This window comes from Phocoena sinus, chromosome X (genome assembly GCF_008692025.1).
Source record: "Phocoena sinus isolate mPhoSin1 chromosome X, mPhoSin1.pri, whole genome shotgun sequence".
NCBI classification, from domain to species: domain Eukaryota; kingdom Metazoa; phylum Chordata; class Mammalia; order Artiodactyla; family Phocoenidae; genus Phocoena; species Phocoena sinus.
In genome coordinates, this window is record NC_045784.1 from 16,691,988 (window position 1) to 16,707,790 (window position 15,803).

The following is a 15,803-nucleotide window of genomic DNA, read 5'->3' on the forward strand; positions in this document are numbered from 1 at the left end:
TGTACTGCTTCAATGTTTTTACCACGAGGTTTTGTTTTTCCATTTTAAACACGTACAAGAAAAATACTTGAGCAATGAGAATTCATGAGAACATAGCCCTAAATTACTCTCAGCAGTGAACAGTGTTAAAGGAAGACTCACTGATTGTCAATGGGCTGTAATTCCTACTCAGGAAGTAGCCTGAGTTAAGAGTGGTTTTCATGAGCAAGGCCTGAAACCTAAATGGTTTCTCATTAATCATCATTTAATCAGAAAACCAAAGAACTTTCCACACTCCATTCTGCAAGCTGAGTGCATAAACAAAATTTTATCAATGCACTTTCCATAATTTTAAGGGGCAAAAGTACGTAATATAATCAAAATACAATCCAGCACATTATGACCCGGATACTTGTTCATTAGATGCTAAAATTTCCTTATTTCTATAAGGAAAAAAAAGCTGTGAAAGGCTTAGATGCACACACATGAATCCTCAACAGAGCTCTGCATGTAAAAGCAAAAGCAAAAGTAGATACAAAACAAATGTACACAACAGGAGGCTGAGTGAATAAATTATACTGTAGCCATACAATGAAACACTCTGCAGCTCTCTATCATAGATATAGAAAGATATCTGCAGTGATTATAACAGCATTTGTGGCACAGCCCTATTTGAAAAATGATACACATATTTATACACTTGTGTTCGAAAAGGTTAGAAGGAGCGAAAGCATAATGTGAATTGTATCAATAGTTATCTCTGGGCAGTTGGATCACAGGAGATTTTGTATGTGCGTATTTCAGCTGATCTCTATTCTAACTTTTCTATTACAAAACATTTTTAATTGGGTGATTTTTGACTTTAAAAAATGCTGGCTATCTTATCCTTCCTTGGGATAAGAACCCAATGTTCTTTTGTGGAAGCGAATTTCATGTGAAATGTGTTGCTTGTCCTCTTTTCTGCCCCTTTGTGGGGCTTTCAATAGTTTTTCTGATGCTTTAGAAACTAGAGAGAGAGGGAAATGACAGGTGTAACCAGGGGCAATTGTGTCACAGGGGACATTTGACACTGCCTGAAGACATTTTTCACTGTCACAACTGGGGGAGGAAAGAAGGTGTGTGCTATTGGCATCTAGTGGGTAGAGGTCAGAGATGCTGCTAAACATCCTACAGTGCACAGGACAGCCCCACAGTAGGCTTAAATAGCTGAAAATGTCAACAGTGTCGAGGTTGTGGAATCCTGTGTTGGGGTTAATGAATCTCCAGGTGACGTCCTAATGCTCCATAAGCAGCACCCTCGAGGTGTAAACTAGTATATGTAGGATGGATAAACAACAAGGTCCTACTGTACAGCACAGGGAACTATACTCAATATCCTGTGATAAACCATAATGGAAAAGAATATGAAAAGAAGAATGTGTATAACTGAGTCACTTTGCTGTACAGCAGAGATTGGCACACCATTGTAAATCAACTAAACTTCAATTTAAAAAAAATAAAATTAAAAAAACCCCACAGCACCGTCGAATAGCTGCATAAGGCATGTCTGGCAGGGTAGAAAATGCTGATGGAGGCAGAATATCTGCGTCGAATCTGGGATCAGCTCCTTTTCTGGCTGTAAAACCTCAGGCAGGTGACCACATCGGCCTGCTGATCTTGCATCCTCCTTCCGAAAATGGAAATACCACCACCCCACGCCACAGGGCCAAGAAGTTTCAACACCATACAGTAGGAGAAAGGGTTTTGTAAATAATAAAGCACCAGGCATTTGTAAACAGTATTATCACTCCGGGCTACTCATCGTCTAGATTCAGCAATGAGCTCACACAGAGGATTTCAATGGGTCTTCGCCTAGCACATTCCTACTGCCCTTAGTCACACATCACGGCGGTGATTTTCACTAAAGACGGCGACTGGAAAACATCAAGAACGCTGTTTTTATACTACATGTTCCTTGACCTAAATTGTGAAGCAGTAGAACTTAGTGGTCAAATGACAAGATCTGAAGTTTCAGAGTGAAAGAATTTATCAGGACTTCCCCGGTGGCACAGTAGTGAAGAATCCACCTGCCAACGCAGGGGACACAGGTTTGAACCTTGGTCCGGGAAGATCCCACATGCTGCGGGGCAACTAAGCCCGTGCGCCACAACTACTGAGCCTGCGCTCTAGAGCCCGCGAGCCACAACTACTGAAGCCCGTGCACCTAGAGCCCGTGCTCTGCAACGAGAGAAGCCACCGCAATGAGAATCCCACGCACCGCAACGAAGAGTAGCCCCTGCTCGCCTCAACTAGAGAAAGCCCGCATGCAACAACGAAGACCCAATGCAGCCAAAAATAAATAATGTATATAAATAAAATAAAATTTTTTAAAAAGAATTTATCATCTGAACCAGGACATTTTGGAATGAAAAGGAGGCTATCGATGTCAATGCTAGGACAACAGGCAAACACCAGGACAGCCCCCTGGCAAACAGGGACATAAGCTCACTCTAAAGGTAAGGATATTCACAGTGTCTACCTCAAAGGCTTGTTCTGATGACTAGATCAGATCAAAGAGGCAAAGCACATAGTACATACTAGTAAATGCTAGCTATGATTTTTTTTTTCCTTTCTCCCTCCATTCATCCAGCAAGTACTTACTGCCCTGGCATGATGCTCAGCTCCAAGAAAGGAACAGTAACTCATTCTTTTGTTTTTTTTTTAAATAAATTTATTTATTTATTTATTTTTGGCTGCATTGGGTGTCCGTTGCTGTGCGCGGGCTTTCTCTAGTTGTGGCGAGTGGGGGCTACTCTTCATTGTGGTGCGCGGACTTCTCATTGTGGTGGCTTCTCTTGTTGCAGAGCACGGGCTCTAGGTGCGCGGGCTTCAGTAGTTGTGGCTTGCAGGCTCTAGAGCGCAGGCTCAGTAGTTGTGGCGCACGGGCTTAGCTGCTCCGTGGCATGTGGGATCTTCCTGGACCAGGGCTCGATCCCGTGTCCCCTGCATTGGCAGGTGGGTTCTTAACCACTGCTCCACCAGGGAAGTCCCAATACAGCCGCTCCCTATCCCCAGCAGGGTGCCTCATCTTGGGCCACAGTGTGTGTGTGTTACAGTCCCAGGACTTTTCTTGCACAAACACAGTCACGACACATGCAGAATTAAGCACCAACCCACAGTGAGCACCACAGGTCAAGAGCTTATCTAGTCCACAATGAAAAAAGGATTTTATTATTATCCCGAAGTTCCTGATTCAAGGAAGCTGCTGCAGTTTGACAAAATTTGCTATCATTGCATTTCACCAAGGGCGTTGATTACCCAAATTTTGTAACAGCATGTAATGTTTAAAAGCCCAGTAAATGCTCTCTTTCATTTCTGCGGACATCCCATTACAACGAACTATGGATAATTTGTCCACCTAGACAGCCTTGCAGAACACACATATTACGAAAGCTGAGTTACTCTAGCTTCTGTTTGTATTGAGATGCATGTATGTCTTTCGCCAAGAAATAAGCAGTTTGCTTCAGAGTGCTAAAACAATTTTCTCTAAAAGTCAGTACCGGGGCTTCCCTGGTGGCGAAGTGGTTGAGAGTCCGCAAGCCGATGCAGGGGACACGGGTTCGTGACCCGGTCCGGGAGGATCCCACATGCTGCGGAGTGGCTGGGCCCGTGAGCCATGGCCGCTGAGTCTGCGCGTCCGGAGCCTGTGCTCCGTAACGGGAGAGGCCACAACTGTTGAGAGGCCCGCGTACGGCAAAACAACAACAACAACAAAAAACACTCAATACCCACCATGAGAGGTAGAAGTTCCTTATTTCACACAAAAGTTCACTGGCTTCTAGGGGCCTGGGACTCTAATCACAAGTTCCCTTCCCTCCTTCCCATTCACACCCCTCCCCCAAATTTCAGTAAAATTGGTCTCAATTACTATCACCATAAATCCTCACACTTGAACATTTCCATATCCAACCTCGGGGCCTGGCCCTTTCCCCCTCCTCCTCGTTGTTCATATTTTGCCAGGCCCATGCTCAGCCAGCCTCCTTTTCTGCCCATTTCTGACAGCCCTTACGGAAGCCTTGTTCCATTCCTTGGGTGGTTGTTAGGTCTAAAATACCAGTCAGGCCCCATTCCTGGAAACACAAAATATCGATCTAAAAAGAGAAATTCTATCAAGTAAGCTAGATGTGCATAATTCAGAACAAATCGTGGGCATATCTGTTTCTGTTGTACTCCATGCCTGCCTGTCTTGATTCAAAGAAGCTTAATCAGCGGTGTGTGTTTTGATTTGATGGTTACACAGATACGTTCAGTTTGCAAAACTTCAACAAGCTTACTCTCATGTGCATTTTATATATGTATGTTATACTTCCACAGACATTTTGGAAAGTAGCTTACATCATGTAAAGCTCTATGTAAAGTAAGCATATATTACATCTCACGTACACTAGTGTTTGTCAAGCTGTTTCCAAAAGAGTTCCGGTTGCCATCAATTAGTGGGTCATGCAATCAATTTAGAAGGTCCATGTTATATTTAGTGTCATATCTCTTTAGGATACTTCTCTCTGTGATCGTTTTTCAGACCTTCCTTGTTTTTGATGACCCTGAAAGTTTTCAGGGGCAATGGTTATATATTTTGTATCACTTCCTCTTTTGGGATTTGTCTGATGTTTTCCCAGTGGTTAGATTGAGTTATGTATTTTGCGCAGAAGACTGCAGAGGTAAAGTGCCACAGTCAACACATCATGTCAAGGGTACATATTATCAACGTGGCATTGATATTGACTTCCATCACCTGACTGAGATAGTGGTTGTCAGGTTTCTCCACTATGAAGTTATTCTTGTCTCCTTTCTTCCATAATTTAAAAGGAAGTCATTATGCATAACCTAGACTTAAGGAATGGGGATTTAGGCTCTCTCTCCTTGAGGTCAAAGTATCTACATAAATTATTTGGAATTCTTTGGCAAGGGGTATTTGTTTATGTGCCCCATTTATTTACTTATTCAATCTTCTTTACATCAATATGGACTCATGGAAATTTACTTTATACTTTAGGCTTTAATCCAATACTAATTTATTTTATTATTCAAAGTATTTCAGATTTGGCCACTGGGACCTCTTCAGGTGGCTAATTTGTCCCTTTGACATACCTCCATCAATGTAGATTTTTTAAAAATCACTTTCTGGCACTACAAGATGCTCTGTCTCATCTTGTATATTTCCTGCTTCAGTCCTGGAATCATTTTTCCAAGGAACCTTGGTTACTTTGCTAGAGAATGCTTTTAGAAACCTAAATCTGACTGCTAGGTGTGTTTTTTGCTACTGGATATTCACTTCTTCTAGGTCCTGTCAGCTGCTAGAACATGAAGCATGTTAGTACATGTGTGTACTAACCTGTATATATACATATATCTATAAATACTTCATATATGAAATCATCTGAATCTACTTTCAGCTAAACATGAGTTCAAATTAATGTCTTCAACTATAACTCATAACCACAAGAATCATTCTAGCCTATTCACTTCTATAACCTCCCGTCCAATCAGTGAGAAACTTGGCTCTCCCATCTGCCATTCATTTACTTAACTGTTAAATTCCAGTACACATGTATAACAGTATCAGAATTTCTAACCTGTACCCCCAGGGGAAACAGCGTCATCAACTAAAGTACAGCACTTATGTGCAATTTCTTTTGCCTTTACTCTTACAGATTCTACTCATTTCCAAAGTCATTTGGGCCACGCCTTATCCCCCATCCCCTTCACTAAGATTGTTTTATGCAATTATAAGACAACTAGACTATCTTGTCACAGTATGCATTCCTTCCTAGGATCACCCAACTACTTAAATGATTTTTAAAATTTGCATACATTAATATTTACTCTTTGTTCTGCAAACTTCTCTGGGCTTTCACAAATGCATGTCATGTACCTAGCATCCAAGTATTATACAGAATATTTTGACCACCCTAAAAATTACCTGTGTTTCAGCTAGTCAACTCTCCTTCTATTCCCTAAACCCCTAGCAACCACTGATCTTTTTACTGCCTCTATAGTTTTGCCTTTTCCAGAATTTCCTATAATGTGGGGTCATACATTATTGTGTCTTTTCATACTGGCGTTTTCCACTTCGCAACATGTATGAAACATACATCCAGGCCTTTTCATAGCTCAGTAGCTAATTTCTTTTTATAGCTAAATAATATTCCAACGAATGTAATATAGTTTGTTCATCTATTCACCTACTGAGGGGCATCTTGGATTTTTCCAGTTTCTGGCTATTATGAATAAAGTTACTATACATTCATGTACATGTTTTTGTGCCAACATAAGTTTTCAAATCATTTGGGGAAATATCTAGGGGCATAAGTGCTAAGTCATATACATTTAGCTTTGTAAGAGTATGTTAGCTTTTTAGGAAACTGCCAAACTGTCTTCCAAAGTGGCTGTACCATTTTGCACTCCCATAAGCAATGAATGAAAATTATGGTTGCTCTGTAACCTCATAAGCAGAGGTGAAGTGTTGTTCAGCTATTTTATTTTTAATTGGGATATATGTATTCTTTTTTTTTTTTTTTTTTATGCGTTACGCGGGCCTCTCACTGTTGTGGCCTCTCCCGTTGCGGAGGACAGGCTCCGGACGCGCAGGCTCAGCGGCCATGGCTCATGGGCCCAGCCGCTCCGCGGCACGTGGGATCCTCCCAGACCGGGGCACGAACCCGTGTCCCCTGCATCGGCAGGCGGACTCTCAACCACTGCGCCACCAGGGAAGCCCCTAGATATATGTATTCTTATATCTAAGTTTTAAGTGTTCTTCTTAATATTTTAGACATGAGTCCTTTATCAATGTGTTTTTGAAAATATTTTCTCCCAGTCTGTGGCTTGTATTATGTAGAGAACAAACGTATGGATACCAAGGGGGAAAGAGGGGGTGGGATGAATTGGGAGATTGGGATTGACATCTATACACTATTGACTCTATGTATAAAATAGATAATTAATGAGGACCTACTGTATAGTACAGGGAACTCTACTCAGTGCTCTGTGGTGACCTAAATGGGAAGGAAATCCAAAAATGAGGGGATATATGTATATGTATGGCTGATTCACTTTGCTGTATAGTAGAAACTAACACAGTAAACTAACACAGTAAAGCAACTATACTCCAAAAAAATTTTTTTAAAAAGGAGTGAAATAAAAACCGTTGAGTTCCAAAAAAAAAAAATTTAGAAGGTCCTCACCAGCATTCTGTGTGTGTGTGAGGGGGCAGGTAAGAACACTTCACTCGAGCCTACCTTCTTAAAACTTAAGTGCACAACACAGTACTGTTGTACAGCAGAACTTTACAGCATATTCATCTTGCATAACTGGAACTTTATACCCACTGAATGGCAACTTCCCATTTCCCTCTCCCTGCCAGCCCCTGGCAACCAAGGTATGGAAACAACATCCATCCATTGATGGACGAATGGATAAAGAAACCATGGCATATATATATAATGAAATATTATTCAGCCTTTAAAAAGAAGGGAATCCTGCTATATGCTGACCAGCATTCTTTGAAAAGAACAGAGAATGAAAGAGTGCATCACACACAGTGAAGGCAACTACTGCTTCAGGAAGTGTTTTGCAGCTACATGTATGTGTACATATATGCACATGTGTACTGTATGTGCACATGTATGCTAAGTTGCCAGATTGTTTTTTAACTGCAAGACATAGTCAAAAAAAAGGCTTGGGGCTTCCCTGGTGGCGCAGTAGTTAAGAATCCACCTGCCGGGGCTTCCCTGATGGCGCAGTCGTTGAGAGTCTGCCTGCCAATGCAGGGGACATGGGTTCGAGCCCTGGTCTGGGAAGATCCCACATGCCGCGGAACAGCTAGGCCCGTGAGCCACAACTACTGAGCCTGCGCGTCTGGAGCCTGTGCTCCGTAACAAGAGAGGCCGTGACAGTGAGAGGCCCGCGCACCGTGATGAACAGTGGCCCCCGCTCGCTGCAACTGGAGAAAGCCCTCGCACAGAAACGAAGAACCAACACAGGAAAAATAAATAAATTTAAAAGTCATCTTCTTAAAAAAATAAAGAATCCGCCTGCCAACGCAGGAGACACGGGTTCGAGCCCTGGTCCGGGAAGATCCCATGTGCTGTGGAGCAACTCAGCCCATGCGCCACAACTACTGAGCCTGCGCTCTAGAGCCCACGAGCCACAACTGCTGAGCCCGTGTGCCACAACTACTGAAGCCCACGCGCCTAGAGCCCGTGCTCTGCAACAAGAGAAGCCACCACAACAAGCAGCCCAAGCACCGCAATGAAGAGTAGCCCCAGCTCGCCGCAACTAGAGAAAAGCCCACGGCACAGCAACAAAGACCCAACGTAGCCAAAAATAAATAAATAAATTTATATTTAAAAAAAAAAAGCCTAAGAGGGAATTCCTTGGTGGTCCAGTGGTTAGGACTCCACGCTTCCATCGTCAAGGGCCCGGGTTCAATTCCTGGCCGGGTCACTAAGATCCCGCAAGCCGCGCAGTGAGGAAAAAAAAAAAAAAAAACAGCCTAAGGAACGCTGAGTACACCAACAAATAATATGTGGATTTGGAAGCCAGAGAGACCTGGGTTCTGATTCTGGCTGCTTATGACCTACCTAACCTCTGTGAGCCTCCATCTCACCACCTCTAAAATGGGGGTAATACTATTTACTCCCCCAAGTTGGTGTTAAGGAATCGATGAGTTGGCAAACAGTCCACCAGAAAGCACTTAGACACCATCGCCACCCCTGCCGCCATTTACATGGTGCCCTGGGCTAGGTTCCGTACCTGTAGGAAGGACGTTTAAAGGAAATATACAAAGATGGGCAGTGTCAACGCCAAGCCCCCATCACAGGACCCCCTTCAAGCCTCTCAGGAGAACAAATCATCACTGTTTGAGAGCCGCAGGGTGGGGAAGCTATTGCCCAGCACACTGGCTGATAAATCATCCAGCTGTGGATTGTGACCAGAGGGAAAAATCACTTTCCAAGATAAGAGTGTTTTCCCATTCTTCTTGGCAGGAGGTGGGGAAAGGCAGAAGGGGAGGAAGGCCTTGTTAAAGAAATACGCATTTGTTTTAAGCAAATCACTTTGAAGACAGGTGGTTTTCATTTTGAGAACAAAAGTGATGCTTAAAACAGTTAGAGGGTGACTCCTGATACCAGCCATGGGCTTGCCAGGAGAGGGAAACGGGGCCCTGGGTTCTGGAGTGCTCCCAAAGTGCCAGAGCAGTGACGGAGGCACATGGGGTGGGGAGGGTCTGGCACAGAAAAGAGGGAACTAACTTTATCAGCTTGCAGTCGCACACTACTTAGAAGGCATCCACTGTATCAGTCATCCAAAGCCTCTGTTCGTTCAACAAATATTTGCTGAGCATCTACTATGTGTCTAGAACTGAGTTAGGCGCCGGGGATACAGTGGAATAAGACAGACAAGGCCTCTGCCCGCAGCAGGGCTGAAATTCCAGTGAAGGAGACAGCAAGTGCCAAGTAAATCAATGAGGCAACAAGGGATTTACAGGCTGTGATGTAAGCGCCCTGCAAGAAATAGATGTGGTGATGTGACGGGAAGGGAGAAGGAAACTTAAGATGGAGGAAGTCCCTTTAGATAAGATGGCTCAGGAGGGCTTCTCTGAGTAACACTTGAAAGCAGAACAAGAGCCAGCCAAGCAAGAGCCAAAGAAAGGGTGCTCCCAGGAGAAAGCACCTCAAGCGCCTGGGCCCAGAAGCAGGAAGGGGCTCAGCAGGTGCTAGGGTGGCCAGGGCGGTGGTATGGTAGGAGGAAGTGGCCAAGTGGGAGGGTGACAGCGATGAGGCTGCAAAGATAGGCACGTGCCAGATCATACAAGGCACAGCCGGCGGTGGGCAAGAAGGTGGATTCCAATGAAGAGCAACAGAGAGCTACTGAAGGTTGGTACATTGTGATACATGACTTTGATGTTGGTTAAGGAAAAAAAGGCACTCTTCAATCATTGCACACAAAACAAAATGTACAGATGATACAATGTCTCCAAAATCAAGGGTAAAAATTACCATTGTGTTACAGCTCATGAGTACAGTTATTAAGGAGTCTTGCCAGCTAGAGACAAACTGTTTTAGCCTAAATATGAGATGAAATACATGGAATTCAATGGGGGCAAAGGGGTGGGAGAACTTGTAACTGACAAGGGAACGCTATTATTAGCAATTAACTCACAGTCAGCAAATATAAAGCACAGGGTAAAACTAATTAACAGGACAGGCTCTAGAAAAATCCCCCTAAACAAGCAAACACACCTAATGGTGGGAAGGCAATTAGGAATTGACCCATGTGCATGGAGGTTGCCTGAATCCATGAACAGGATGACTGAAACAACTGGATGTAAAGTCACGGCAAAGTAGCTCTACACCTACTTCTGAATCAGAAATCAGATAAATTGCTGAGCAGTGTTCTTCGAGGTTTATCATTCCTTTTTCTTCTCCCTTGCGCCGGCTGAACTTAGGTATTGATAACTTGGAAATTCAAAGTTGAAGCAGAAATGGCTCTTCTGAATGATCACTCTCCATCTAGGACTCTTAGCACAGCCTCCCCAGTCCCCATGATCTCTAAGGCAAACAGATCTGTGAGACATGAGCGCGACCCACTCACACCTTCTCCCCGAGACCTCCTTGTTCTGGGGAGTCATGTACCCATGAATAAAAGGGCAACCAGGCCAACTGGCCGACCTCAAGATAAACCTATGACACCAACCAAGGGAACTCGACGGCCACAAAGGCTGCCCCCAAACAAGCTGGGGACAGCAACACGGGTGGCATTTCAGAGCCCAGCACACTGCTTGCACTGATGGTCTAATATCCCACTGAGGAAGGAGAAGGGGTGAAGGAGGGCAAAATACATCGCTTAGGGAGTGCTGACCAAGTGCCAGGTGCTTTCACGCTCATCACTCCAAATAATACAGCAATCCCATGAAGTGCAGTGATCACAATTTTCAAGTGAGAAAAGTAAGACCAGGAGAGATTTTTGTTAGTGGCCCCAGGCTACAGTTAGCTGAGTGAGGATTCGAGCCTTGCCTGCCACCTGGGCTGGCATCGAGCAACAGGACAGTGGCATGAAAAGCCCCCGATCTAACTTTCTGTCCTGCCTCCCTGTCATTCTCCTCTCCTGCCCCCTTATTCCTTCCCACCACAGGAAAGCTGGATTCCACACCTGGCTTCATCCCAGCCTCCCAACTCTGTCAGCTGCCTCAGAAATGTTACCTACTCCCAACCCGTGAAAGGGCCATCTGCAGGCGTGGGGACTCAGGGGTGGGCTTGGCTGACTGGGGTTGTCTCGTGTGCCGTGTCCCCTGGAAAAAACTCATTGACAGCGGTCAGGAGAAGGAAAGAGCCATCCCGCCAGATGACAGGCCTGTTCCAAATCTTTATAGGTGCCGCTACCAAAGGGGCTCAGCCAAAAGCCACTTCTGTCACTGAGGAGGGCTTGGGGAAAGAAATTCCCTTCCTCCGCAAACAAGAAAACTGAAACACCCGGGTCCAAATGGAAAACGGTGTTGCTCACCATCTCGGAAGGACTGAGCCAGGACCAAATTCCCCATCGTGCCTCCCTCCCGGCCTACGAAGCAGTCGGGCAACAGGCTACAAAAGATGCAGACATAATAACAATCAAAACAGATGTATGGCCTACTTACAATCTCAGACGCATCGGCAGCACTCGGGGCTTTGGCTGCGGAAGGCTCCATACCGCGGAGTATGAAATGGTGAGAGCGGGCTGACTGTGTCTGAACTCTGGGCAGGAGTGTGTACCGTGCTCGCCGAGAACTGCAAGTCTCTGTGATTCACTTGGCAGCAGAATTATTCTAAGCATCCTGTCCCGTACCCAGCCCACCCGCCCCTCCCGCTACATATTCACACTGGGTGGGTTTTTTTTTCTCTCTCTCTCTGTGCTTATTTCTCTCACAAATCAAGTGAAATGCGTTTTTTTCAAAATGAATCCAGTCTCTGGCACTTGAGAGTGTGGAACCTTTATGACCCCGGGGAGAAAGAGGAAAAAGAGCCACCTAATTAGGAAGAAGTTGTAACTAACATCAGAGAGGAGAGCTGGAGAACCACGAAGTCTGCAGTCACAGCAAAATGGAGATTATTCGAGACAGCTGAAACACTCCACCCAGCCTCCAGGAGGGGACATGCACGGGAAACAAAGGGCATATGGTGTTTGCTTTCTTCAACATCCGTTCTCACCATTAAGAGCTGCACCAGCAAACGCTCAGTACTTACATGAGGACAAACCTCACTCCAAAATAGACTTGAAAATACAGCTCATAATCAAATAAATGACTGTGCAAAGCAGAGGCCTACCTTGATTTTTCTACTACATATAAAGCAAAGTTTAATAAAGTCCAGATAACTGGCAGAATGTCTATTTGGCTTAGTGAAGTGTGAATTATACTTGAAAGAAAGTCAATTTTTGTTAATTCCAAGTTCATATAGTAACTCGAAAACTGACATTCAGGACAGGATTTTATTTTTTTTCCTCCAGGAGAGATTCCAAGGGGCTAACTTAATAACTAGATGAGAATGATGTTCTATTATTTACTACTAGTGACATTTAAATATTTCTATCCTAAAGCAAACAGGTTTTTCTAAAGAGACTTAAATCATTAATATCCCACATAAGTTAATGTTACCACCATTCCCACTACTGCCCACACTATTACATCATCCAAAGGTAAACTTCAGAGCACTCCCTGACCAGACTGTGAGGAACTCCTGAACTGGTGAGATCTGAATTGATGACACTTTTCACAGAGACGTAAGGCTAGGGTCAGCTTCAAAAATGCTCAGGTACCATTACTCACAAGCCTACCCAGCAGAGTCCACTCTTGGTCACAGGTGCCCACCTATCCCCCAAAGAGCCCATTCCCAGCTCCAGAGTGGCAGCCTAATTAATTGCAAACCAATTATTGGTTCAGGGTGGGCAACAGGAACTCAGCTCACCCAATCAGACTGGAGGAAAGGCCTCCTCCTACATACCAGCTATGAACAAGGAAGCAGAGGGCCCCGCTTCCCCGCCAAAGGATGCCATCCTACAACTGCCTGACAACCACAGAGAAACCAGCCCTTGGGTGAAACTACTGCCAGACCGATACCATGGTGGAGAGACAGCAAGAACGCAGGTCTATGATATCACATTAAGCAGCTGATCACACTGCCCTCAGGGTCCACCCTACCTGTAGCCTCCCGATTACTGAGATAACAAATATCCATGTTTAATCCAGTCCCAGAGAGGTTTCTGTTACATGTGATCTAAAGCACTGCTGACAGGAACGGTCCGCGGAGCCAAGAGCAAGAGTTTGTAATTTGGCAAAAGAGACTCCTCTAAAGTTAATAAAACACTCACAGAAAACATTCCGCTTAATGTTAAAGAAAAGGGAGAAATTACAAAGATGAGTGGTTGCCTAGGGCTGGGCGTGGAAATGGGAGTGACTGCAACTGGGCACAAGGTTTCATTTGGGGGTGATGGACAAGTTCAAAAATTAGATTGTGGTGATGGTTACACAACTCTGTAAATATACTAAAAACCGCTGAATGGGACACTTCTAATGGGTAAATTTTACAGCATATAAATTAGATCTCAATAGAGCTGTTTAAAAGAAAGGGGGGGGACTTCGCTGGTGGCGCAGTGGTTAAGAATCTGCCTGCCAACGCAGGGGACACGGGTTCGAGCCCTGGTCCGGGAAGATCCCACATGCTGCGGAGCAACTCTGCCCATGCGCCACAACTACTGAGCCTGCGCTCTAGAGCCCACGAGCCACAACAACTGAAGCCCGCGGGCCCAGAGCCCATGCTCCGCAACAAGAGAAGCCACCGCAATGAGAGGCCCACGCACCGCAACGAAGAATAGCCCCCGCTCGCCGCAACTAGAGAAAGCCCGCGCGCAGCAATGAAGACCCAACGCAGCCAAAAATAAATATAATAAATAAATAAATTTATTTTTAAAAAAAGCTACATGGGAGCAGATGCTCATTCAGGAGAAGTCACAGGTTGAGGAGACTTTTCCTCCATCCACACCTGATGGCAGCACGCCCCTGCTTAAAATCCTTCCTTCAGTTCTTCCTGGTAGAATCCAAGTTCCTTACAAAGGGACGCAAGGTCCCTGTCACCTCCCGACCTCACTTTCCCCAGTTCCCATTTTACTCGCAGGCGAGGCTCACTTCCAGAAACTCATCAAATTGTCTCCCCTCTGCCTCTGCTCACACTGCACCTGCTTCCTCGCTCGCTCTAGCTGTCCTCTTCACCGATCTAGTCCTTCCTATCGTACCCCAGCTCTTAGGTCCCCTCCCTTTGGGTTCCCTGAGCAGACTGACTGCTTGTCACAATGGGTTGAAAAAGTATGTTTCTGGGTCTATCTCTCCCACCAGGCTAGACTCCAGGGCCTAGAACAGCACTCCAGACATGACAGACACTTGATGGACACCCACTGAACTGGTCTGAGCTTTCTCTTTGGGGAAGGACACCAGCTTCTCCTATAGGTCCCTTGTGTCATTAACATTGGGGGTGGGAGAGCCAGAGGTAGGTCCCGCGTGTCCTGGCTCCCGCCCACACCCACTTTCCTAGAGCGACTTCAGGCTCAGCAAGGGACACAGGTGCCCACAACATGTACATGCCACCCTGTAAGAAATCCCTGTCTCCGACCATGCTGAGCACTTCTGCTTCTCGGCTCAAACGCTCCCTGATGCAGAAGGTAATGGTGACAGTGCACAGCATCTCTCTCACTGTGTACAAGCTTTCAAGCAAAGGAAGGGCAGGAATGTCTGACTATTTTTTCTGATTATGGGGTGTCCTTATTTATTTTTAACCCTTAGACAAGGTAAGGAGCTGGGGTACCGAAAGTCACAAATGCAACAAGAATGGGAAACACTTGGTTTTAAAGCAAGACTACACATTTTAAAAGGGACCCAATAGATGCAGGAATGTTGGCAAGATCGTCTCCACCTGGTGTCTGATCTTCCTGCAGATCTCAGGGGAAAAGATTAATAGCAAAATTTAAGAAATGTTAAAAAGCCAGTTCCTGGAGAGTCTCAGTGTTCAAAAAAAAGAAAAAGTCACTCTGTGGAAGGAACAACCTGCAGAAACCCACCGTGGAGTTGGCGCTCCATCACAACGAAGATACGGCCCAGCCCTACTGCTTGTCCTGGCTCTCGCTCTCGGAACACCAGAAATGAAACTCCAACACAGGAGCGAGGAATGGGCTGAAACAACACTTCAAATATTCACAACGGTGATTTCAACTCCTACCTCATAATCATGACTCCTCTTTCCCATATTTGGGTCCCAGCTTCCCTGGACACACTCTGGGAGCCTTCACAGACATTATCTAATGCTGAGCAGGTCAGCAAACCAACCATTAAGTACTCTCCTTTTTCTCTATGCTCCCTGATTTAAGCCAGCCTGGGCACAATCAAGAACTGGTCAATTCCCTTGGCGGCCGGGGTGGGCGGGCTTTCTCAGGGAGTTTAGATCAAACAGGAAGCCCTTGGGATGTCAGATAGTTTGTCTTTAAACATCTCAATCTGATTCCAACAGTGAAGTTTTCAAAGCTGCCATTATCCCCCTTCTCCCCTACCAAAAGAAAAACAAAGGTGACAGATTTATTATCAAATCACTTCAGTAGCTTTTTTTTTCTCCCTAAATACCTGCCTAGCCTCAGCCCCTGTGACTCTAATCCAATCAGTTTGGTGTGTGGACTGGGAATCCATGGTGTTCAAACTCCCCCAGGTGATTCAGGGGATCAAGACAGCCCCAAAATAGAGGGCTGGGTGAAAAGGGTCAGTTACACCCTTGTTA

The 15,803-nt window shown here is 45.1% G+C and overlaps 1 protein-coding gene across 7 annotated transcripts in view; it reads right to left on the reverse strand.

The window, feature by feature from the left end:
• The window catches only part of SH3KBP1 (SH3 domain containing kinase binding protein 1), a 346,613-nt gene that overhangs the window by 253,314 nt on the left and 77,496 nt on the right, over positions 1–15,803 (reverse strand). The window contains exon 1 of one of the 7 annotated variants that reach the window (XM_032618711.1): positions 11,648–11,795. The exons of the other annotated variants lie outside the window; for them this stretch is intronic. Within the exon in view, the coding sequence (XP_032474602.1) occupies positions 11,648–11,698 (51 nt within the window). The 5' untranslated portion in view covers positions 11,699–11,795. Of the gene's footprint in view, positions 1–11,647; positions 11,796–15,803 lie in introns of those variants that run through there. 7 annotated transcript variants of the gene reach the window in all.